The following is a 25,324-nucleotide window of genomic DNA, read 5'->3' as shown; positions in this document are numbered from 1 at the left end:
ATTCAAAATGGTCTGATTTTGTCTTATGATGACCCAGAACTTAAGGACCAAATGCGAAAAGTGTTTAGAAGGATGGGGATAGGTAGATATGCTCCTCAAAATATAAAACTTGGGAAATTTCCTTGTGTATTTCACAAGAATATTACTATCAAGCTCATCATAGATAAATAAAAATAAAAAATAGGTCTTAAGATGGAAGAAAAGTGTTTCTGGAAGCACTCTTGAAAGTGTAGGGCTTTCAGAATTATCTGCGTTATACACTAGAACAGTGATTAAAGGATGCTGCAAAAAAAAAAAAAATCCCTTAAGCTTGTTCAATAAACATAAAACACAGTCATCCATTTAAGGTCTTTAAATGTGAGAATATACTAAATAAGCCACCATTTGAGCTCCCTTTAATCACTGTTATTTATCTTTCAGTTGAAGCACTCAGTTTTAATATTAAGATGTACTAAAGCAAAATATCAAGAAGAAATCTAACACAGACCAGGCCTAGGAAAGGAGGACAAATGTCTGTATCCAGGATTTATCTGCCTCCCAATGACTCAATATAAATACAAACTCAGTGCTGAAATTAAAATAAAACTGAAAAACTTCCCACTTCCAGGAAGATTCAGAAGATGTAGTTTTTCCCCACTCTTCCCAGTAAGTACAACCCCAAACCTGAACATTATATATAAACAAAAGTAAGAAGAAAGATGAGGCTTCCCAGGTGGCTCAGTGGTAAAGAATCTGCCTGCAATGCAGGAGCCACAGGAGCCACGCGTTCGATCCCTGGGTCAGGAAGATCCCCTAGAGGAGGGAATGACAACCCACTGCAGTATTCTTGCTGGGACAATCCCATGGACAGAGCCTGGTGGGCTACAGTCCATGGAGTTGCAAACAGTCAGACACAACTGAGCACATATGTACGTAAGAAAGATGGAGAGAAAAGGGAAGACTGGTTCGGGACCCTGGGATCCAGGGAGCAACATTAAGGATGAGTTCTTGGGGTTTTCTTTTTGAACATCCCAGGCTTGGAGCTGAGAAAGTCCACAGCCTGGGAATGGCAACGGCAGCAGACTAAAAAGCCCCAATTAAAAGAGAGGAAAATCTTGCCTCTATCCTGATGAAAAAGGGAACTGAGGATGCTCTCTCAGTTTACCATGCAGAGAGAGAGTGAACAGAGTACCATTTCTGGTCTTCTTCATGATAGATTCCTTACTGTGCAAGAAAGGAAGTTAACCCTCTCTTTGACTTGCAGAAACATGAAAACAAACAGTTTTGTCTTTCGTAACATGGGATGACCACATAATAAGTACGAGGTGAGAAGCAAATCCGCAATCTCTCTGTTGGCCAATGTCTGCCAAAGATTTGGTCAAAGGAAATTGAGGTCATGGAGGACTGTCTCTCTGTCCAATTGTCAGGATACTTTAAAATCTATCTAGGGGTTAACTTCCACCATCCGAGGTAGCATTATTGAACTTTTTCATTTGTCTTCTGCTGCTCACTGTGAGTATGGCTTTGATTGAATTATTCTCTGACATCATGCTCTCCTTTTTAAAAGCATTTTGTGAGGTCCAGCTTCTGTGTTTACTCTAAGGATTCAGCTGAACACATTGTTCATGGTGCTTTCTATGAGCAAATCCTAGAAACTGTTCTCTCTTCTCTTATAGACATATTTTTTTTTAAAAAAGAGACTTCTCCCAAAGAACTGGTTGGTTTTGGTCACATGGACATGGTGAATCACAAAACTAATCAGTTTCCTCATTGGGTTGGCTGCTAGAAAATTTAAACTTAAGTCAATGGACCACTGTGAGGAGGTATATAGCGCTTCCTGGTACACATTTTGTGAATTAACCTCATTATATCCTGCTCTTGTATCTCCCTGATTTCCTCATCTAATTTACTTCCAGTTAAAGGATTGTTATGTTATGTAGTTTTATACACAATCTTACATTTCTTAGAATTCAGGGGACATAAATATACAATTACAAAGAGTATGAAGCGCATGATAGTGGCCAAATTTACATAGTCTCAGAAGATTGCACTTTTAAATTCTCATAAAGCATGTACAAGTCCGTCTAGTCAAAGCTATGGTTTTTCCAGTGGTCCATGTAAGGATGTGAGAGTTGGACTATAAAGAAAGCTGAGAACCGAAGAATTGATGTTTTTGAACTGCGTTGTTGGAGAAGACTCTTGAGAGTCCCTCGGACTGCAAGGAGATCAAATCAGTACATCCTAAAGGAAATCAGTCCTGAATATTCATTGGAAGGACTGATGTTGAAGCTGAAACTCCAATACTTTTGTCCACCTGATGCGAAGAACCGACTCATTGGAAAAGATCCTGATGCTGGGAAAGATTGAGGGCAGGAGGAGAAGGGGACGACAGAGGATAAGATGGTTGGATGGCATCACCGATTCGATGGACATGAGTTTGAGCAAGCCCTGGGAGTTGGTGATGGACAGAGAAGCCTGGCGTGCTGCAGTTCATGGGGTTTGCAAAGAGTTGGACATGACTGAGGGACTGAACTGAAAGCACACTTATTACCCGGGGTTAATACACTATGATATTTAGAGGAATGAAACTTCCAGAGGACATATAAAGGGCTAGGTGCTGAGATACAAGCAGAATGCAGGGAAAGTGGCAACTGAAATTATGTTGCATATATCAAGATGCCGCTGCTTCTGGGCACCTGCCACATATTCAAACACTGGGAACATTAATAATCCAACATGGAATTCCCACTAGAGAGAGAAGATAGTGAGATCAGTGGCATCCTGGAGCTTCTTTGAAACTGAAAGAATCACACTAGAATCTACAGGGACTCAGGTTTCCTGCTGTTTAGGATCTGATGCTTCTTCGGACCTTTATGGAGGCCATCATGAAACGAGAGTCCTCAATAGAAGAGAGGATCACAGCCAGAACAGGGGAGGCCAGGTCCTTACCTTTCCCAGGCCAGACCACGGTGAAAGAATAAGCTAAAGCGTGGGTATAGCTCTGCTCACATTTCAACCAAACTCAGAAATTTCCATTTCTATTGCTGGTCAAAATCTTCCCCATTGTCATTTTCAGTGGTGGCACTCAGTAGGGCAGGGAGGCTTAAAAGAACCCTAAAAACTACCGTTGGTAACAAAAGTATGCTTTAACACTCAACCACGGGACTTCCCTGGTGGTCCAGGGGTTAAGACTCTGCCTCGCAAGGCATGGGATGCATGTTTGATCTCTGGTCTGGAAACTAAGATCCCATATACATCTAACCAAGCCTGTGTGCCCCAGTGAAACGTCCAGCGTGACACAACGAAGATTCTGGGTGCTGCCACCAAGACCCGATGCAGCCAAGTAAATAAATAGTTTAAAAAAATACATAACCACATCTTCAAGATACCCTGTTTCCTCCTCTAAGGAACGTGCCATCCTTGAGCAGCTTCTGTAGATACGGAGAAGCCAACACACTCCTTATCTTAACTCCCAATGTGTTTCCCTGAAGCATAACTCTAAAATGGGTCTGTGTGTTTGTCTGAGATGTCACAGGGCAGAGAGAGAAGTTGGAAAGCTGCCTTCTGCTCACAGCCACACAGACTCAGGAAACCAGTCTGAGAGAAGGTCTCTGGAGTCTCCTGAGAAAGTCAGTTCTCCTCTATGGAAGGAGCCACAGGGTTTCCTATGGCAATACTAGAGCCTAACTCCCAGCCCTACAAGTTCTGGAAGGTGGAGTAATCTTGACACATCAAGCAACCAATTGGAAGCTCTGTTTACTTATGGAAGGAAAATGGAAAGATCAAATTAAATAAGGTATCTGAGGTTACTTTAAAAACTGAAAGGTGCATCCACGTGTCAATTAGTACTGACAGTAGTAGAAATATGGAGTGAACCTTGTTTTTAAGATGCTTCTGCCAAATCTTTTAACTCTTGTTAAAAGTAATTGTGAGGATTAGCTTACTATAATGATATATACATATTCACATAAGGCTGAGCACTGAAGACTTGATGCTTTTGAATTGCACTGCTGGAGAGTCCCTTGGACTGCAAGGAGATCAAACCAGTCCATCCTAAAGGAAATCAGTCCTGAATATTCATTGGGAGGACTGATGCTGAAGCTGAAGCTTCAGTACTTTGGCCACCTGATGAGAAGAGCGATTCATTGGAAAAGACCTTGATGCTGGAAAGACTGAAGGCAGGAGGAGAAGGGGGCAACAGAGGATGAGATGGTTGGATGGCATCATTGGCTCAATGCACATGAATTTGAGCAAACTCTGGGAGATAGTGAAGGACAGGGAAGTCTGGTGTGTAGCAACCCATGGGGTTGCTAAGAGTCAGACACGACTTCTTCCTTTTATGCAAGAAAAAGCTTTTTCTTCTGAATTACAAAAGTTTAAAAGTTATCATCCTCTGAGATGCTTTCTAACATTAGAAATGCCAAGTTCCAATATATTAAGTCTTTTATATCTTTATCAAAATGATAGAATGATGCTCACTGCAATTCAAGAAAATCATGGCACCTATCTAACTCACTATCTATGTTTAAGGGAAATTAAATCACCCAAGCTACCAAATCAAATTTGGTGATTTGATTAAAGCACCAAATCGCCCACAGCTGCTTCCCTGCCCCCTAGAGAAGCAGGCCTAGGCTATTCCTTGAATAAGTGGAGATCACCCACAAGATTGGGAGGGAGCACCTGCCACAGGCTACTGGTTAGATGTTTCTGTAGGTGTTGGTCAGCATGTTCAATCTGACCAGAACAGGAAGTAGTATTAGGCCAATCAGAATCTTTCCTCTGGAATTTGAAAGGAAGAGATGGTGGGAAAAGGTAATGAATCATCCAAGAAGAACAAAGAACAACAAAAGAATGAAACTGCATAAATACACATTGCTAAGCAGGGTCAACAAAATAACCTGATTTTTCAAATCATATTAGGTGCTAAAGAGTGGTCCTCCTGTCTTCCCATGAGTACATCTTCTTTATAGCCTTATCTATCCAGTGTTAATCTTGAACAGAAATCCTTGATGCTAGCTTAACCAAGTCCGTTGCTTTAACCAAAAGAATCTGACTTATACTGATTTCATTTTCTTGTCACTTAGCAAAGTGAATACCTCCACACACAGCTCGAAGTAACAAGTAAAACAAATATTTGTGATACCTACAATTTATGAAAACTGCACAAGCCAGGACGTTCAATACCTTTCTGGAAACACAAAACATCCATTTCCCTCAAGATATTTTTAAAACGTCAAGAGCTTTTTGAGAGTTCTTTATCATGATGGCTCATATATAATAGAACTGAAAGAACAGATCAGTTTGGTTTTTAAAATGGTTACATTTTTGGCTCAAACACTAACAAAACCTCTATTATCCATAAAAAAAAAAACTATTTTTAAAGAAAAAATCAAACAAATTGTCTGTACTTTTAATGGAAGGCACATTGTACCACCTGTAGTTTCACTGCATGGAAAAGCTCTCTTTAGAAAAAAAGAGGTAAGCCAAAAATTTACTTAGAGTTAAATTATGAGTAAATACAAGTAATTTCAAAGATTTATGGATATTTTTCATAGCATTTTCTTCCTTATCCACAGAGATGTGTGTAGGCTGTTGTGTTGTGCTCATTTGTGTCTGACTCTTTGCAACCCCACGGACTGTAGCCCACCAGGCTCCTCTGTCCGTGGGATTTCCCAGGCAAGAATACTGGAGTGGGTTGACATTTCCTCCTCTGAGGGATCTTCCCAACCCAGGGACTGAACCCACATCTCTTGCGTCTTCTGCACTGACAGGCAGAGTCTTGACCACCACACCACCTAGGAAGACCTACCTATAACTTAGGGATGTGCAGTGCTACAGAGCTTAGCAATCCACCTTCTGGGGCTAGGTGCTTGTTCGCAGGCATTCAGGGAAATTGCTATTAGTGGTATCACAGTGTGTTTCAAACATGTAGGTATAGGGTCAGTCCAAAATTGTCAGGGTCAGTCCAGTTCTGGACTTTGGCTTCTGTGGTCCAATGAAGAGAAAGAGATAACAGGGAAACAAAAGGAAATAGGAAAAAAAAGTCAAAGGACCAAGAGAAACTGATATTTGAGTGTAAGTTATTAAATGAGAAAAAGAATGTGCACACTTTGAGATTCATAATAGTGCCCAGTGCAATAGTTCTAGATGGATGAACTACGATCTTGAAACAGATTGAACTTTGAAAGTTATATCAGAATATATAATGATTGTGGAAGTTTAAGAATTAAAAGAAAAGAAAGGAAATGAAAAGAAAAGGTTCAGGAAATTTCATATAATACCATTTATTCTATCATATTTTGGAGAATTTTTCGAATAGCAGCCAAGCAGTCAAGCCATTTGATATCCATAAGCCCATAAATCCACCCTCACCCCTAGCACACCAAGGACCAGCACACCAAATGAATATTTGTAAGTAAGTCCCAAGAACTAAGGATGCTTTTCACAGTAGTTTCTTCATTCTCCACAAAGTTGGGAGCATGACAAAACCATCTTATAATTGCACTTGTGGGCTAGCTAATTTAATGCCAGCTGAAGCAGAGATCCATAACCAAATCAGAAGCATCAGGTGAAGGGAGACCTCAACAGCAATCAGTTCAGCACCAGGGGAGAGGACAGGCTCATTTACTCTTCGGAAGGATCAGTGGCCCCCTCCTCACACACACTTCCGTCTCCCTGTACCCGCAGTGACCTCTGCGCCCTTCCTGGTCCCCCGGGAGCTAGAAAGGAAGAGACGCATGGCAGTTAACGCGAAGAAATCTCCCTTCCTCACGCACTCTCAGGCTTCCTTTCTCCTGTGGGCTAGGAGCCTTCTATCTGCTCAGTGGACCAGAGGAGAGAAAATACACCAGGAAATGCTTTTACTTCGGAGGTAGATTTGCAAACCTTTTAGCATTTGTAGCGCTGGATTTGAGATGCAGCAGCTTGTTTTCCAAAGACAGCTTTTTTTCTAGCAGTGTTCTCTTTTCCTAGGAGAAAATAAGATACAATTTTTGCTTATTTCTTGTCCTCGGTGTGTGTGTGTGTTTCACAAGGCATTCTTGCAAACTATTCACTAAAGATGCTTCTTGTAATACCAGAAGTACATTTTGAACTCAAGAGTTAATTTCATACGGAGCTGTTACAGTCCACCCCAGTGGCCCAGGCAGGCATTCTCCTGTATGGTTTCAGCTCAGTACCGTTCAGTCGCTCAGTCGTGTCCGACTCTTTGTGACCCCATGGACTGCAGCACTCCAGGCCTCCCTGTCCATCACCAGCTCCCGGAGCTTGCTCAAACTCATGTGCATTGAGTCGGTGATGCATCCAACCATCTCATCCTCTGTCGTCCCTTTACAAGTAGCTGCACGACAGGTCAAGACTAGGTGTCTTCACCGCCCTCCATTGTCTGGAGACCTTGGCTCCTTCCCTAGCCCACTTCTCGGTCAAACTTCTCTTGTGTCTCTCCATCCCACCCCAAATGCTAACTGCTCATCTCTCTCTAGGCACTGGTTCTCCCATCGTTCCACCTGCTTCTCCTACATTAGTCTCAGTGTCCAAGGACACTGTTGCGCTGGTCTCGATACCCAGCTCTCACATGCCAACTGTCAGAAGGTACAAAAGTAGTAAATGTATTTTTGGTGAAGGCGCAAAGCCACAAGTGATAGAGTCACTTCCTAATTAGGATGGAACAGAAATTTTGACATTTTGAAAGAATACCTAAAGAAATGTCTTAATGTCATTATTAAACCAAACTCCATCCAAGAGGAAAACAGACACACCCATGAAAAACGAAGCTGTCGTGATTGTACTCTTTTTCACATTTCATGGAAATAGATGTTTTGACACTATTTGCAATGCTGGTTAAAATCATACCTTCTGCAGAATCTGCAAACTACAAGACAGGCATTGTAGCAGAAAGATCAGAATGTCTTTGGACACGGACTGACCTGGTTTTGAAACCTGGTGACTATAATTTTTGCCAAGGCTTTAACTTCTCTAGTTCTTATCACAAGAAAAATTAACCAAAAATTATGGTTCAACATACATGATCTTAATGTCATATTGGGTCATTGTTTCATAACCTGACCCAAGGAATTTTTTTAATTCTCTTGGAGAATTTGTGTTTGACTTTAGTATTTATTATTTGATTAGAACCCTGAGTTTGTGAAGTTGCATGTTAATTTGTGGATTTCTGACTGGTAGAAAAGTAATTCCAAAGGTTACGGTTTCTTCCCTTAAAGAATATTAACTACTTTTGTATCTAACCCAGTAATCCTATCCTATGTTCTTTTTTTCAAAATGCATGTAAATAGCCAATTTCAAAAAATATTTTATTTAAATCAGCTTTACCATCTTACTGGTTCCTTCATTACATAGGGAGTTGAATAAAACATCTGACATGTATTCATTCTATATCTGAGTCATTTTTTTGACTTTTTGAACATCCCTAAAATGAGACTAATACTACCTACATTGAAATGTTGGGATGATTGGGGATGTATGTGAAAGGTCCACATGCTTTTCTGGAACATATTAGAACCTCAATATATAATAATTTGAAGATGCCAAGTACATCATATCTTATGTATGCTGTTATTTTTAAAATTTATACCAGCTTTTTCAAAACTCTTCTGTGGCATTCTGGTTTTATATACATATACATGTATATTGTTCTGGTGTAGTCCTAGTTGATCTGAGAGAACAAGATACTCTGAAAGTTTATTATGATATTTGGATCACCAAAGGAACATATCACTTATAATATTTTGAATTTATAGGGATAAAAATGGTGTTTTAATAAACGTTCTTCCTAATGGACTTACTCTCCATTAATGGATCTTTATAACAAGGGCTTAAGGAGACCAGACAGCTAGACAAGCAAATATTCCACCTCGGTCAAGGCTTCAGTATTTAGCTTGAAATTTTTTTTTTAATATTTACTTTATATTTGAGTATAGTTGATTTACAATGTTGTGTTAGTTTCAGGTGTAAAGTGGTTCAGTTATACATATATCCATTCTTCTTCATATTCTTTTCCTGGGTAGGTTATTATGGAATATTGAGCAGAATTCCCTGTGCTATACAGTAGGTTCTTGAAGCTTGGACTCTTAATGTTTCCTTTCTGGCGACAGGGAAGATCACATTACACCAGTTAGCACTTTTCACTTTTCAGACAGTATTTCTGGAAAGGAAAGCTTCCACAGCGCCACCCAGTGGACAATACACTTTTGCCCAAACCACACCTCTGAAGAGCTCGCGTTCCCTCACCCTATTTACTGAAGACAGCTTCCCTGGTAGCTGAGATGGTGAAGAATCCACCTGCAGTGTGGGAGACCCCGGTTCGATTCCTGGGTCAGGAAGACCCCATGGAGGAGGGATAGGCTACCCACTCCAGTATTCTTGGGCTTCCCTTGTGGCTCAGCTCAGCTGGTAAAGAATCTGCCTGCAATGTGGGAGGCCTGGGTTCCATCCCTGGGCTGGGAAGATCCCCTGGAGAAGGGAAAGCCTGTCCACTCTATTCTGGCCTGGAGAATTCCATGGACTGTCCACTCTATTCTGGCCTGGAGAATTCCATGAACTATACAGTCCATGGGATCACAAAGAGTTTGACACAGCTGAGCGACTTTCACTTCACCACTTCATTTATTGATCAAGGTGAAGTGGACACCAATTTAAATCATTGCCATATGTTAACATCTAAATGATTCCAGAATCACAGATATCCTTTTTATCCCACATCAGAGAAGCTGGGGGCCTAACAGAAAGGATTGTAAACTGCTAACTGGTGGACTGTGGAATAGTTCCTTGTTCACACGGTCCTCGTTTATAAAATGATGATGAGGAATTAGCTGGTCTCAAAAGCACCTCTGAGCTCTAAAATTCTAATAGAGCTAAATCAATGACACTGGAAAACAAATACTATGCCACAGTAGTGCACGGCTAGCCAAAGGAACATATGCCATGTTAAAATGCTCTTATTGGGCGCTTTTGCTGGCTTATCACTGTGTTTATGGAATTCATTCTCACTGCATTCCTGATTAAAGTGGGACAGATGGTGAAGGTTTTAAGTAATGTGTTCATTACCAGACCTCATGCCACTAATGGCTATTTACTGGAGCAGCGGCTTGTGCAAGTGAGTAGAAAATGAATCTTTCTCCAGGGGGGTGCTCATCACCAGGGCAGTATTTACCAACCTTTGTTGGGGATGTTCATTTTTAATTTTCATTTCTTTTTGAATGCATGTCTTTTTCTTATTAATACTAAGATATTAAGAGTAACCCTTCCTCATTCTGATACACGCTCCCCTCCTGAGAAACCCTTCATCACAGCCTGTATTGCTCAGTATCTCCTTAAAACAAGAAGCTACCAAGCTTTGCTTCTTATATTTGTTTGATCACTTTACAAATATAATGTATCCTTAAACTAAGCATGTTAAAAAACATTCTTTCACATTTTCTTTCCACTGTATCCCCATCTACCTCCACCTCCCAGAGATCCCCAAAGACTCTGCTTTAGGAAGTCACTGAACTAGAATGTTCTGGAAGTTTCCTGCATGGCCTTCCTGAACCTTAGGCGTCCTGTCCACCTACTGTGTCACAAAGCTCCTCGAGAGAGCTCTCCATTAAGGGTCAAAATCAAGACGAATGCGAAGCCATCACTTCTCAAAATGTCTGCCAGTATCTAAGCTGCTTAACCTTATTCTGGGGTCTGTTCCCCTGCTTTCAGTAGGATGTCAGCTTCCCTGAGGATGCCTGTGAGAATGAGTGAAAGGAGGGCTGGGAAGTTCCTGGAGTCTCACACAACCCAGATACATTATTGCAATCTCCACAAAGAGACAGTATCCAGTCCACCAAATAGATATCTAGCCCCTAGCTCTGCCTGGTACATGGTAGGAGCTCAAATGTTTGTTGAATATATAGTGCAGTGAATATACCCCAGAATTCTGAGATGACCTCACATCCAGGGCAGATTTCCCTGGGTTTCCAGAAGACAGAAATTACATTCCATTATTTTTTGTTAATTTTCAGGGACTGACAGCTGGCCACTAAACATGATCCAGTGCTACTGGGTTTGAGGTGATTGAGAACCTAAATTTAAATATCAAGCTGGTTAATCAAGTAGTTAAATTAAGCAACTCTATTTGAATTGAGGTAAGGAATTGTTTTCCCTTCCTCAATGAAAATGTTCCTTGTGCTTAGTTTGCCAAACAATTTTGTTATTATTTAGTCGCTAAGTCATGTCCAACTCTTTGTGACCCCATGGAGTATAGCCTGTCAGGCTCCTCTGTCGATGGGATTTTATTAGAGGACGAATATTCTTTTTAAAAAAGCTTTTTATTTTGTATTGGACTACAGCCAGTTAGCAATGTGATAGTTTCGTGTGGACTGTAAAGGGATTCAGCCATATATATATATATATATATATATATATATATTACACACATGTATCCATTCTCCCCAAACTCCCCTCCCATCCAGGCTGCCACATAACACTGAGCAGAGCTCCTTAGACTTTATACTAGGTCCTTGCTAGTTGTCCATTTTCAATGTATAGCAGTGTGTATATGTCAGTCCCAAACTCCCTAATTACCCCTTCCCCGTCCTCGCCCCATCCTGGAACCATAAGTTCATTTTTTAAGCCTATGAGTCTGTTTCTGTTTTGTGAATAAGTTCATTTGCATCATTTCTTTTCAGGTTCTGCATGTAAGGGATGCTATACGCTACTTCTTCTTCTCTGTCTGACTCACTTCACTCAGTATGACGATCTCTAGGCCCATCCATGTTGCTCTAAATGGTTTATTTCATTCTTTATAATGTCTGGGTGATACTCCATTGTATATATGTACCATATCTTCTTTATCTATTTGCAGGATAAATATTCTAGCACTGCAAAGTATTCATCCAAACATTCCAGTTTGTCCAAAACATCTAACTTATAAAGTGTTATATGTGGGCAAACCAGCTACTTGAGGACATTCCAGCCCTGTGATTTTGGCTAAAGTAAAACACTGAACATCACCCACCGTGCAACACAAATGTAGATGTAGATTATTATTACTAGATTCAGTTAAGTTTAGGCTTCTAAGCAAGGTCCTCATAGGACCTTCATTAAGATCACAAATTCAGCCAAACTCACAGATATAAATTAAGTTCTTAGGAAATATGTAAACAACTGATCAAACTTTTTTTCAGGCAAATATCCTGAATGTTGAAATGTGATGCTTTGGAAGTGACATTTCTAGGAAAGGGAAAGTCACTCAGTCGTGTCCGACTCTTTGCAACCCAATGGACTGTAGCCCGTCAGGCTCCTCTGTCCATGGAATTCTCCAGGCAAGAATACTAGAGTGGGTAGCTGTTCCCTTTTCCAGGGGATCTTCCTGACCCAGGGATTGAGCCCAGGTCTCCTGTATTGCAGGCGGATTCTTTACCAAGCCCCCAAGGAAGCCCTAACATTTCTAAAATAGCCTCAGTTCAAGCAGATTCATAAAACAAAATAAGGCTGAGAAGAGTGGAGGTAAATTGGCAAATTCATATAATAAATATGAAAACGTATTGAGAAGAGGGCAGCAGAGGATGAGATGGTTAGATAGCACCATCATCAATGGACATGAATCTGCAAATTCCAGGAGCGTGTGAAGGACAGAGACTCAGTGGACATGAATTTGAGCAAACTTTGGGATGAAGGACAGAGGAGCCTGGCACGCTGCGGTCCATGGGGTCAGAGTCTCGACTGGACAATGACAACAACATTGGGCAATACTTACCAAAAGTTAAAAAAGTCCGTATTCTTATCTACTTTAACTCAAAGATGCCAACTGTCTATTGGTTTATTATTAAAAAATATCCCATGGCTTGTCTGAATTCTGAATTCTAAGGCATGCCAAATGAAATGTATGTGCTCACTTTTTGTGGAGGGCCAGCTACTTAAAGGAGTGCTGCATAAAACTTTTAATAATTTTTGTTCTATTAGTATTCTTCCCTAAATCGTCTCTTTCGAAAGTTACAATTTCCATAGAATGTCTTTTCTTATTTGTGAACTATGTCTGTCCTATGCCAGGCATAGGTTTTTACAAACCTAAAGGGAACACGGTTGGCCAAAAATAAACCCTCTACTGACTAGTACATAGTGCTTACAATTGCAGGGATTCAGTACACTATTACTAGTAGTAGATGGACTTTGTGATCTTTTCCATTATTTGTATTCATGGCCTCACCTAGTTCCCCTTTCTCAGCCATACATTTACTGGGAAAAAAAGTGACAGATAATATGACTGCAGTGTTTGTAAAAGGGTAAATCAGTAACTACAACACACATCATATTAAATGTGTAAGGCAAGAAACGAACACATTCTAAGATCTTCAACTACAAAGAGTACTTTCACTTCATGCTACTTATTTTCATATTATTTTCATTCATTCTCATCCTAACCATCATGAAGAAGTGCCTTTAATTCTCCAAGGGCCTACCTTTTCCATTCTCTGTATAAGATTCTCCAACTCTGCAATTTGATTATGTTTTTCTTCAAGCTTCTCAGCCATTTGATCCAGATTTTCAACATGTTGTTTCAATTTCTGTTCTTTTTCAAGTTTGTCAACCTTTGGTTAGAAAATCAGTTGTCAGACCATTGTTTTAACTAAACTTATACAGATATTATCTCTTGCTGTAATTTATATATCTATATATAAATTAATAATTTACACATGTTTAGAATTACTTCTGTGAATTCAGCCTTTCTTTAAAATAAACTTGGTAGACTACAACAACACTAAGTCAATGGAGAATTAATAATACATAAATATTATTTCTAGAAGTTGATATTTGTTACTAAAAAGCATCCTCTCTGAAAGAGGGACAGAAAGAAAAGACAGTGATTTTTAAAAAGCAACACTTTTGAATTTTTCTCAACAAAACTTCCATAGAACAAAACCAAGATCTTATGTATTCAAGTAAAAAATGTTCTATTTTTAATCAGAAATTGTCATAAAAGCGGAATATTTATCTCCACGGTGTCAGGGGGTTATCTCTGAGCCACTGAGCCTAAAGTCTTTAGCAGACACGCCCTAGGCCACATGTGGGAGTGTTCCAACTGACTTACAGCTGACATGAGTGCACACATCTGCTTCTGTATTTAATAGGACTTGAGATTTTTCCATGTGAAAAAAAAAAAGGAGTGTCTGATTTCCTTCGAACACAATAGGTGGGCATTCCTGCCCTGGAAGTCCAGGTTGGGCAGAGTCCCTTTTGCAGGGACACGGGCACTTCCGTCCACCTGCTCACTCGTTCACTTAGGTACTTCCCCCCGCACCCTGCATGCCTACGAGTCTGTGACCATCACCCCCAGGGCCAGAAGCTTGAGGGCGTGTCACCTAGGCAGTGGGTTTCCTACCATGCTCCCCGGGGCCTTCCTAGGGTCGGAGCTGGCAGAGACTCAGATGCCCCACCCAAGCCTGAATGAGCTTTCCTGTTTTAAGTTTTGACAAACACACATACACACATTTCCCATCTTCCCCAGTCCTGGATACATTCTCCAGATATAGTTTTATTGGTCTTAGGATACACCGTTCAGGTTTAAAAGCAAACAAAAGTGTATGTGTATGATATACAGACATTCATATAATATTATATGATTTTAATGTATATATGCATATGTTAAAATATAGAAATATAAAATATAATTTAATATGAAATATATATGTACATATATACATTCTTTTGTTTCCTCTGAAGAATCTTTCCAGGACCAAAACAATTTTGAACCTATTTATCAAGCCCAACTTTTTCATTAAAAAAAATTTTTTTTTTAATATTTATTTAACTAGTTAACTAATTTGGCTGCACCAGGTCTTAGATGTGACACGCAAGATCTTTGGCTGCAGCATGTGGACTCTTAGCTGCATGTGAGTATGTGGGATCCAGTTCCCTGACCAGGGATTGAACCTGGCCCCCCGGAATTGGAAGTACAGTCTTAGCCACTGGACCCCCGGGGAAGTCCCCCAACTTTTTCATTTTAGAGTCAAGTCCAGAGAGACAGAATGACCCAAATGGGGTCCCCTAGTTAGCCAAAGGCAGAACCAGAAGAGAAGCCACTGGCCCGTGTCGTGGGGCCAGCCCTGATTTCTAGGCTGACTGGCATGGCCTCTCTCCCGCTGGCATTCTGCAGGGCTCTGGGCAAGGGGGGCAACAGAGCCCTTGGCCGCATCCAGGTACCAAGTACCAGGGCTGGGGGGAGGCCAGGGCAGAAGACGGGCACACTGCCCTTCCCGGGGCCTGCCTAGTCATGTGGCCCTTGCTTGGTTCACATCTAACTCCTCCCTAAAAGGGAGACTCGGACAACTTGGGGGTTAGTTCAGTCGGCAAGCTGCTAGCTCAGTACCTGCAGGAAGTGCCGACTGTCCTCATGCTTTTTTCTAACTTCTTCAGACTGGGTTTGATAGTTTTCCAATAATCTCTGGGCCACATTTCTCAGAGCCGCTGCTCCTGCTTCTCTGGAGGCTTCAAGCTGGAAACAAAAGGTCACCGTGTGCACTTTGGCATGAACAATAAGGGTTACGGACAGGGCAGTTTGAGGGGCAACCAAACACAGTCTGCAGCCATGCCATTTGCACCTTCATAGACAATGGCTAGGGGGAGAGATGCTGTTACCTGGTAAGAAGAAAACATAAAATGAGAAGGCCCTATTTACTGGGGCTGTCATGAAGGTGATGAGCACTGGGCAGCCAAGCAAGAGCCAAGAACAACACCCCGCATTAAAGACCACACCCTGTAAAGTGTTCCCTGTCGCACCACTGGCTTATTCACAAATTCGCAAGCGTTTTATCATCAGTGGCCATGACAGTACTAAAAATGTATTTCCTGAGATAGAAGCTGGACACGATTGAAGTACTAGGGGCAATAAAGATAAAGTGTCGTGAATCTTTCAAGGATTTCACCTAAGAAATAATCAAGGATGGCTACAAAGATTTACCTCCTAAATCACTGTAAGACTGTGTACATGCTAAGTTGCTTCAGTCATGTCCAACTCTTTGTGACCCCATGGACTGTAGCCCGCCACGCCCCTCTGTCCATGGGATTCTCCAGGCAAGAATACTGGAGTGGATTGCCATGCCCTCCTTCAGGGGATCGAATCCCGACCCAGGGATCAAACCTGTGTTTCTTACGTCTCCTGCATTGGCAGGTGGGTTCTTTACCAGTAGCACCACTTGGTAAGCCCCATAAAACTATATGTAAAATAAGCCAAAAAAAAAAGGAAACTATAAGGCACCAACAATAGACTAGCTAAACAAAACAATGAGACATTTGACTATGAGTGCTCTAATTTATATGCAATTATTAATTTAATTATTGTATATGTAAAGACTTTGAAATTTTATTGCAGAAAAAACACTTAACATGAGACAGATTTTTAAGTGTACAATACAATATTAACTATAAGCACAATATTATACTTTGACTCTCTAGAATTCACTCATCTTGTCCATCTTGAAACTATACCCACTGAACTTTGGTAAAATCATTTTAATAATAAAAATTATCTTCAAAATAAAACAGTGAGATTTAATTTATCAAGTGTAAAACTGCTTGCTAAGTTTGTGAGCACATTGTGTGGATTTATGGAGGTATGTGGATGTCTATCTGCTTTCACAGAAGCATGAATCTATCTTATTGGCTCAAAGGCTCAAGGTACAAAATGAGAACTTCCTCCTACTGGTCATACCTTGATTTTCAACACTTCATTCTCTTTATTCATTTCTAAGAGCTGCAGGTCTTTCCCTTTTATCCTTTCCATGAGCAGATCCAAACTGCCACAAGAGGGATCCACTGCAGAGTCAGAGCCGTTTTGAATGTTTCCACAGTGCTGAAATGAACAAACAAGAAAATCACACACCTGACTTTTCTTTCACTCTACTAACTCTGATAACAATAATTATCGCTCAGTATTACTTAGGTCAACGGAGTAGGAAATGGCAACCCACCCCAGTATTCTTGCCTGGAAAATCCCATGGGCAGAATCGTCTGGTGGGCTACTGACCATGGGGTCACAGAGAGTCAGATGCCTCTGAGAACAGCACAGCACATTACATATATCAAGGAAGATTCAGGTCGACACAAATAAATCTTTTGACTCTAAAATGTCAATGAGAAATTCTAGATGAATCAGCTGGCCTTTATATTTGCACAAATTTGAATAGATTGTTATACTGAAAGGGAAGAAGTACATCTTTCACGCCTTTTACATCCTTTACAGTTTCACATATACTATTAAGACCTTTGAGGAGATAGATGATATCCACAAAGCCAGTTGGCTTGTTTTTTTATATCTCTGTTGTTTGCTGACCTTCTGTGGTTTGAGATGCCTGAGGCAGACCCACTGGAAACACAGTTCATCTACATCCCCAAGAAGCTATTCCTATTAAGAACAGCTCCAACAACCTCCCTATTGTTCTAGCCAATGGTTGACACTGGAGTGGGTTCCCTTTCTTCCTCCAGGGGATCTTCCCAACCCAGGGATTGAACAGGCATCTCTTGGGTCTCCTGCATTGGCTGGCAGATTCTTTACCACTGAACCACCTAGGAAGCCCCAGGGGTTGATAACCATCCCTCCTCGCTTTCTGAAACCCGTTTTTGCTCATTGCCAATGGCTCCATTCTCTCCCACCTTTCCTCTTTATTCACTAGTTTAACTTCTCCCCTCCTGTGATGATTCCTCCTCGGCTTCTTCCCCCAGTATCTAAATATTGGAGATCTCAGGACTCCGTGCTTAGGTTTCTCTCATTTCTATCCACACTCATGTGTTTGGTCATTTCCTCCAGTTTCAGAACTTTAAATACCATCCTTACTCCCCAAATCTCTATCCCATAGTCTGAGCCTTCTAGCACAGACCTCTGCCCTTAACTCCAGAATCAGCTATCCAACCATCCATTAGACCCTTCACTTGGAAGTCTACAAAGCAACTCAGCATAGTCAGAACTGAATGTTTGACCTTCCCTGTCATTCACAACAGTAATCATTTTGCCAGTTTTAGAGAACTTTAGAAAATAATTGGAGCTAGCTGTGTTAGTTTGAGAGATAAGGATGATAAAGACTATGTTTATGCATCATCGTATGGTACTTTCTAGTATTTTCTGTGGCCATGCTACAGAGCAGGTGACACTGTCATTCATGAGGTACACGCGGTTCAGGTGAGGTTTAATCTGGCATAACCCAGACAAGGGTAAGTGCAGAGTGCTTAAAATTATGAATAAAAGGCTGGTCATGGGGGAAGGAGTGCATTTAAATTTTATCGACTATCTGATCACTCAGGCTAATGGCTCCAAATGGGTGTCAACTGGTGTGACCCAGGCGAATCTAAAAGTCTGTACCTTTGTCTATCACTGTAACATGTTGTTTCCACTCATCCTGACTGGGCCAACGTCTTCCCATACACTTTAGATGAGTAAGTCAAGTTTAAAATATTCAAGTAAGATCTGGCCACTCCAGTCTGCTCCTACTAATGACATCTGTGGTTAAATATTTCATACATACGCTCATTAACATCTTTAGATACCAACAAAAGATTTAATACTTGACATAAAAAAATAATTTAATAATATCAGAAGTTATTTAAATGAAGTCTATATGGCTTTATGTTCACTTACTGAAGGAATAAAAGTGGTACATTTTGATAAATTCATTACCTTTGCATCTAGTTTGTGATTTGTGCTGCTATGTCTTACTTCATCTCTAAATATTTGATTTCGGATCTTTTCCAGAGTCGTTCGAATCTAAAAGGAAAAAAGAAATGATTTTTTTCAAAGGCATTAATCCCCAAAACTTCCTTTTCTATACCAGTTACAGGGTACTGAATTTATCTGAAAGTAGTAGAGTCGGACACGACTGAAGTGACTTAGCAGCAGCAGCAGTAGTGTATATATACCAATATCATATTTAAACAACTGCCATCAACTTAACTTACACTTATGCTAATATTGCTTAGATTGCAGAAAATGAGCATTTTTGTCTTTAAAACTGTTCCTTAGGCAAACCTAAAATATAACCCAAATAAATGTTATACCACAAAGTAATTGCTATTTAGTAATTAGTGTTTTAAACTATTTAGTTCTATTTTTTTATATAGCAATTTCCTACTAATTTGCTATTTGGTAATAACTATAAAACAATTACTATTGGTAATCACTACAAAATAATTACTATTCAGTAATTACTAAAAAATAATTACTATCCAATAATTACTACAAAATAATTACTATCTAGTAATTACTAGAGAATAACTACTATTTAGCAATTACTAGAGAATAATTACTCAGAGGAGATGGTATAAATTTATGCATGAAATATAAGCTTCATGTCTTGGTGATCTATGGAACTGCAAGACACTCAAAGATGAATTACTTGACCTGAATAAGTTACAAACTAGCTATGTCCAAATTCTTCCATCTGTTCTAAAACACACTTTATGAGAATACATACTTTTGTCAGCTATTATCACTGGATTCTGGTTAAGATTTCACATTGTTAATCATGTGCAACATGTCGTCATTGGCCATAGTTAACTCCGAACTGCTTAACAAGGTGTTCCTTGTTAGGTAAGGAGAGACAGGAACTTAGCGGGAAAGGTAAACATCTATCTAGTTGGCAACAAAGTCTCCATACTTATGAAAGACCTAAGAAATGGCATGACACAGTAGGATAGGACTTCCTTGGTGGTGCGTTGGATGAGAATCCACCTGCCAATGCAGGGGACACGGGTTTGATCCCTGATCCGGGAAGATTCCACATTCCGCAGAGCAGCTAAGTCCGTGCTCCACCGCTGCTGAGCCTGAGCTCTAGAGCCCACGGGCCACAGCTACTGAGCCTGCAACCACTGCAGACCCAGCGCCCCAGGGCCTGTGCTCCGCAAGCGAAGAAGCCAGCACACGGGGAAGCCCGCACACCACAGTGAAGAGCAGCGCCCGCTTGCCCCGCATCTAGGGAAAGTCCACGCACAGCAATGCAGACCCAGAGCAGCCAAAACAACCAACAACCACAACGACGAAAACCCCAGGAGGGAGCAGGGGTGCAGAGGGGACAAATTCAGCGCTGACGGTGTTCCAAATCCTCGGTCCTTTACTCAGTTTTGTTCCAAGTGAAGAACAGGCTCATACCCCCAGGAGAAAGGGTTACATACGCAAGAGAAATGCACCCATGTTTGCACGTCAGCTATTAAGGCTGTCCTTTGCCAAACTAGGCTTGTTCTTCCTCACACATTCTAGGGAGGGAGAAACAAAGCCCGCTAATTTGCAGCAGACTTGATTGTAAAACTCATGCCGTGCTAACATGATCTCCAGCGCCCACATACCTTTCTCACGTATTCGGTTTCTTCAATAATGTGAGCAGATGGAGACTCGTACAAGGCAGAAGCATCTTCCGTCTTCCCCTTCTGCGGAACTGTCGCGGTCACTGTTACTGCTGCCATTGTGACATCCAGCTTTAGGAAAACGTCAATCAGTTGGACCAAACTAATTCCTTTGATGTTATAATTATGTGGTTGTAAACTGAATGGAGTTCTGTACGGGCACTGTAATCAAATACATTAATACTGGAAAATATTATAAATGATTGAAATCTGCATGTCTCTAAGAGCCAAGAATTAACTTAATATTAAAACACCACCAGTTGAAACAATCATTGATTAGAAATTCAAAAATTAAACTGAGATGGAAAAATATGGGCTTTTCCCTTTTATTCCATATTAATTAGACTATAACACCTCAAGAGTAGAGACTATGCCTTATTCATATTCATATTCTAGCACATTGTAAGTGCTTAATAAATGTCTATGGAGCTAAAATAAGATAAAATTATATGTATATAAAAATGCACACACACACACATACATATAACCTACAATAAGGGCTTCCCAGATGATACTAGTGCAAAGAATCCACCTGCCAGGAGACTCAAGAGACCTGGATTCAATCCCCGGGCCAGGGAAGTTGCCCTGAAGAAAGAAATGGCAACTCACTCCAGTATCCTGTCCTGGGAAATCCTATGGACAGAGGAACCTGGCGGGCTACAGTCCATGGGGTCCCAGAGTCGGACATGACTGAGAACACAGGACATATATAACTTACAAACATGTATGTATATCATTTTATACTTCACAGAGACCTTTAATATACTGCATTTTATTTAACTCTCAAAAGCCTGTAAAGGCCATTTACCAAAGAACTATTTGTAATAAGAAACTATTGAGAAAAGTGCAAATGCCCACAAAAAGAGGACTGACTAAATGAACTACCTACATCTTCTCTAGGATATATTTACTCAGTGAAAATGCATGGGGCAGAAAAGGATACATTGCATCATAATTTCTCTAAGAAAGGTGAGAAGGATGGAAGGAGAAAATCTGTGATTTATAGTTTTGACACTCAACAGTGTAATTATTTTACCTAATTATAAAATATAGCTAAATTGAAAGGAAAAATATCTTCCAGAATAAAAACCAAGAAACGAATACACTTGCCTACCAAATTGTCAGCATATCCACATGAGCTATTTGAAATGACACAAACATGCTCACTCAGTCGTGTCAGACTCTTTGCGACCCTGTGGACTGTAGACCGCCCGCCTCCTCCATCCATGGGATTTCCCAGGGAAGAACACTGGAGTGGGTTGTCATTTCCTACTCCAGGGGATCTTCCCGACCCAGGGATCGAACCCAAGTCTCTGGCATCTCTTGCATTGGCAGGTAGATTCTTTACCACTGAGAATCCTGGGACTGATTTTCCCATGTGCGCTATGTCCTGAGAACAAAAAGAATCACAAAGCAACCTTAAACTGTACTCACTAATAATATTGTTAGTGGAAACATTGCTATTGCTATTTTGAAACTATGATGTGTGTGTGCATGCATGCATGTGGGTCACCCACATGACAGAAAACATAGAATGAAGTCACTGTCTAAATGTCTTAAGAGCCAAGATTTTTAGCATAAAAGAAAAAATCCTAAATTAGAACCAAAAATGTTCTGTAAAAAATCTCATAATCCAAACTGAAACCATGAGTATAAAATATTTATCTTCATTTTAAAATGTATATTCCAAGTCTACCCACTGAAAATTTAGAAATAGAAGCAATTAACACTCCCAGTGTTCAGATTGTGGTATTAGTACACCATTTTCTATGAATATGAAAATGTAACCAGGGCTTCTTGACTGATTTAGATCTGAGGCAAGAAGTGCAGAAGGTGAGACTGAGATATCTTGTCGTATCAGAAGGCGGAAAAGTGATCAACTACTACTTGCATAAGACACAAACAGCCAACCCAAAGAGGAATGACTGTGACTGAGTAAAACACATCAAAATTTTTTTAATTCTTGAAATTATGTTGACAAGGGAAAAAACCTCCACTTTCACCAACAATCCTCAAACTCATCAGAGAGAGGCTACCATTATACTAAAAATTAGCCCAGAAAAGAGGGCAAGAGGGAATGCAAACAGACATTTATTTTGCCTTTATGATATGAATTTACCCTATATCTCTTGGTAACCATATAGTTGATTATGAAAATTGTACTAAAGAATTCTTGCCAATAAATCCAAAAGGACTGATAGAATTAGAAAATCTACTTTTTGCAACCCCTTATGAAGTGATAGATGCTAAGCAACAGTCATCAACCGGTGCTAAAAACACTAGGCAAGAGGTTGATGAAGAATGCATCCACCCCAGGGACTCCACTCATCAATCGTAACAGAAAAGTGGAAAAGAGGCAACCAGACATCATGTTCTCTAAATGTGGTACAGTCATGAGTAGAAGCACCACCTGTGAAGTCCCTCTATCTACCAATGGGAAATATCTGAAAAAGAAGAAACCATTCAATGACTCTACAAGGGTGAAGAAACAGCCAAGTTCAGATCACATAAAATTCTACAGGACAAACAATTATTCCTTCCACAAAATAATTATATGAAGAAAGATGAGAAGAGAAATTGTCATAAATTTTGAGTCTTAAATAACATATGACTAGATACAATATATGAATCTTTGTGCAAGTGTGTGCATGCTCAGTTACTCAGACATGTTCAATTCTTGGTGACCCCGTGGACTGCAGCCTGCCAGGCTCCCCTCTCCAGGGGATTTCCCAGGCAGGAGTACTAGAGTGAGTCATCATTTCTACTCCAAGGGATCTTTCCGACTCAGGGATCCAACCCACGAATTTGGCGTCTCCTGCATTGGCAGGTGGATTCTTTACCACAGAGCCACCTAGGAAGCCCTGGGTCTTCTTCGACTCCTGATCAAAATAAACCAGTTATATAGACATTTTTTTAAAAAAACTAGGGGAATTTTAACACTGACTGGATAACAGATGCTGTTAAAGAATTAATGCAATTTTGCAAAGCATTATTTGCAATTATTGTCATTTTAGCTGTGATAATGGAATTATGATATTCCTTTAAAAGATCTTATCTGTTGGGCATACATACTGAAATATTTGAAGGTGAAATAATATTACACTTGGAATTGTAAAGAGAATATTTTACTCTAGTATTTAAAGAGAGGGAAAAATGGGGTGAGATAAAGATGAAAGAAGTTTGATAAAATGCAGTGAATTGTACAGTGGAATTCTCTATAGTTCTCTACCATTTTGCTTCTGTTTGAAATTTTCATAATTAATAGTAAAGAGCTTAAAAAAAGATAAAAGGCCAGTGAGGTAGTATTATTAATTTCATATGACTAATAAAGAAGTTAAGATTCTTATAGGTGATATTAATTTACCCAAGATCACAGTAAAACTAACAGAGCTGAAATTCAAGCCTTTGTCTTTTGGACACCAAGATCAAGAGTCTTTCTATCACATTGAGGCCAGATTCCCTGGTGAGAAAAAAATTAAAATTTAGCAATGACCCATGCTGTTAAAACCCACAAAGAATGTTCATATTTGCTAGCATCAATTTAGAACTAAATAGCTTCTGTGGATGATTCAAAGTCCTGCATTTATCCTTTAATCTTCAATGAAATTAACAGAGTATGCCAAGAATTTTCCATTTTATGTTAAATCCTCTTAGACAGCCACTGTGGCTTCTATTTGTTTCAGGCTAACTTGATTTGGCTGTAGCAGCTCTGCAAAATCTGCCTTTTTATTTTTTTTGCAGAATCTGAGCAGAACTGCGTCTGTCATTTGGTCCTCTGAAGTCTCTTCTGGGATTAAGTTCTTAGCCTAAAACAACATTTAAATGGTGGAAGTAAAAGAAATGCTCATAGGGACAATAGACAATGTGTCTGGGAATGAGAGAGGAGTGGTCAGGCTGGCGTGGTGGTCGTCAATTCACGGCCAGGATCCCAGTCTGCCTTCCCACCTGTTAGGACAGTCTATGAATGGTCCTGACATCTTTTAATGGTTCCAAAAAAATCAAAAGAAAAGTAACATTTCATGACACATGAAAATTATATGAAGTTCAAATTTAGTGTCCATAGACGAAGCTGTAGTCTAAAATAACCATGGCTAAGCATTTAGGTGTTGTTACGCTGCTTTCACTATAACAGCTCTGCTGAGTAGATTGGAGACAGAAAATACATGGAAAACAATGTCTAAGATATTTACTATCTGTTTGGTCCTTTACAGGGAAATGTTTGCCCTCCCGAGGGGTAAAGAATGGCAGCAGATGGGAGCAGAAGGAGGAACATAGCGGCAGACAAAGAGTTTTTTATGCTGTTTTTCTTCAGTTTGGTCTCTCTTGTTCTATGGTCCCATAGATTTCCCTTCTCCTTTCTTTTCAGTGGGTTATACACTGTGAACATGACCAAATGATAAGGGACATTACATCATAGGAATTAATCACTCTTTAGAATGAAGCTCACTACATTCTGTTTTTCATAATTTGAAAATCACATCGGGCCTCTCTTTATATATCTTAAAATATATTCTCTTACATGCCTTTTATTCTTAATATCAAAAAAATTCTTCTCCACAAATGAACTTATTTATAACTTCACACAGCACACATAAAATAGAAATAAACTCATGGACATAGAAAACAAACCTGTGCTTACAAAAAGAGACAGTTGTGGGGATGGGGGCGGGGAAGTAGATAAATTCGGGGTTTGGGATCAGCATACACACACTCCTGGGGTGTCCCTGGTGGCGCAGAGGGTAAAGCGTCTGCCTGCAATGCGGAAGACCTGGGTTCGATCCTGGGTCGGGAAGATCCCCTGGAGAAGGAAATGGCAACCCACTCCAGACCTCTTGCCTGGAAAATCTCATGGATGGAGGAGTCTGCTGGGCTATACAATCCATGGGATCGCAAAGAGTTGCAACAGGACTGAGCAACCTTGCTTCTCATGAATACACTCTACTATGTATAAAACAGATAAACAACAAAGACCTAC

General features: G+C 40.2%; 1 protein-coding gene across 2 annotated transcripts in view; it reads right to left on the bottom strand.

Moving 5' to 3' along the window:
* Nucleotides 1-25,324, bottom strand: part of CCDC68 (coiled-coil domain containing 68) — a 54,520-nt gene that overhangs the window by 15,697 nt on the left and 13,499 nt on the right. The window contains exons 2-7 of one of the 2 annotated variants that reach the window (XM_020905864.2): nt 20,293-20,511; nt 18,632-18,718; nt 16,673-16,813; nt 15,332-15,457; nt 13,425-13,553; nt 6,865-6,947 (exon numbers count right to left, since the gene is read on the bottom strand). In XM_020905864.2, coding sequence (XP_020761523.2) covers nt 6,865-6,947; nt 13,425-13,553; nt 15,332-15,457; nt 16,673-16,813; nt 18,632-18,718; nt 20,293-20,409 — 683 coding nt within the window. In that variant the 5' untranslated portion in view covers nt 20,410-20,511. The remainder of the gene's footprint in view (nt 1-6,864; nt 6,948-13,424; nt 13,554-15,331; nt 15,458-16,672; nt 16,814-18,631; nt 18,719-20,292; nt 20,512-25,324) is intronic. The other variant, XM_070452498.1, reaches the window with a different exon arrangement.

Source organism: Odocoileus virginianus, chromosome 22 (genome assembly GCF_023699985.2).
Source record: "Odocoileus virginianus isolate 20LAN1187 ecotype Illinois chromosome 22, Ovbor_1.2, whole genome shotgun sequence".
NCBI lineage: Eukaryota > Metazoa > Chordata > Mammalia > Artiodactyla > Cervidae > Odocoileus > Odocoileus virginianus.
The sequence above is the reverse complement of the archived record's forward strand: the minus strand, read 5'-3'. Positions and strand labels throughout refer to the sequence as shown.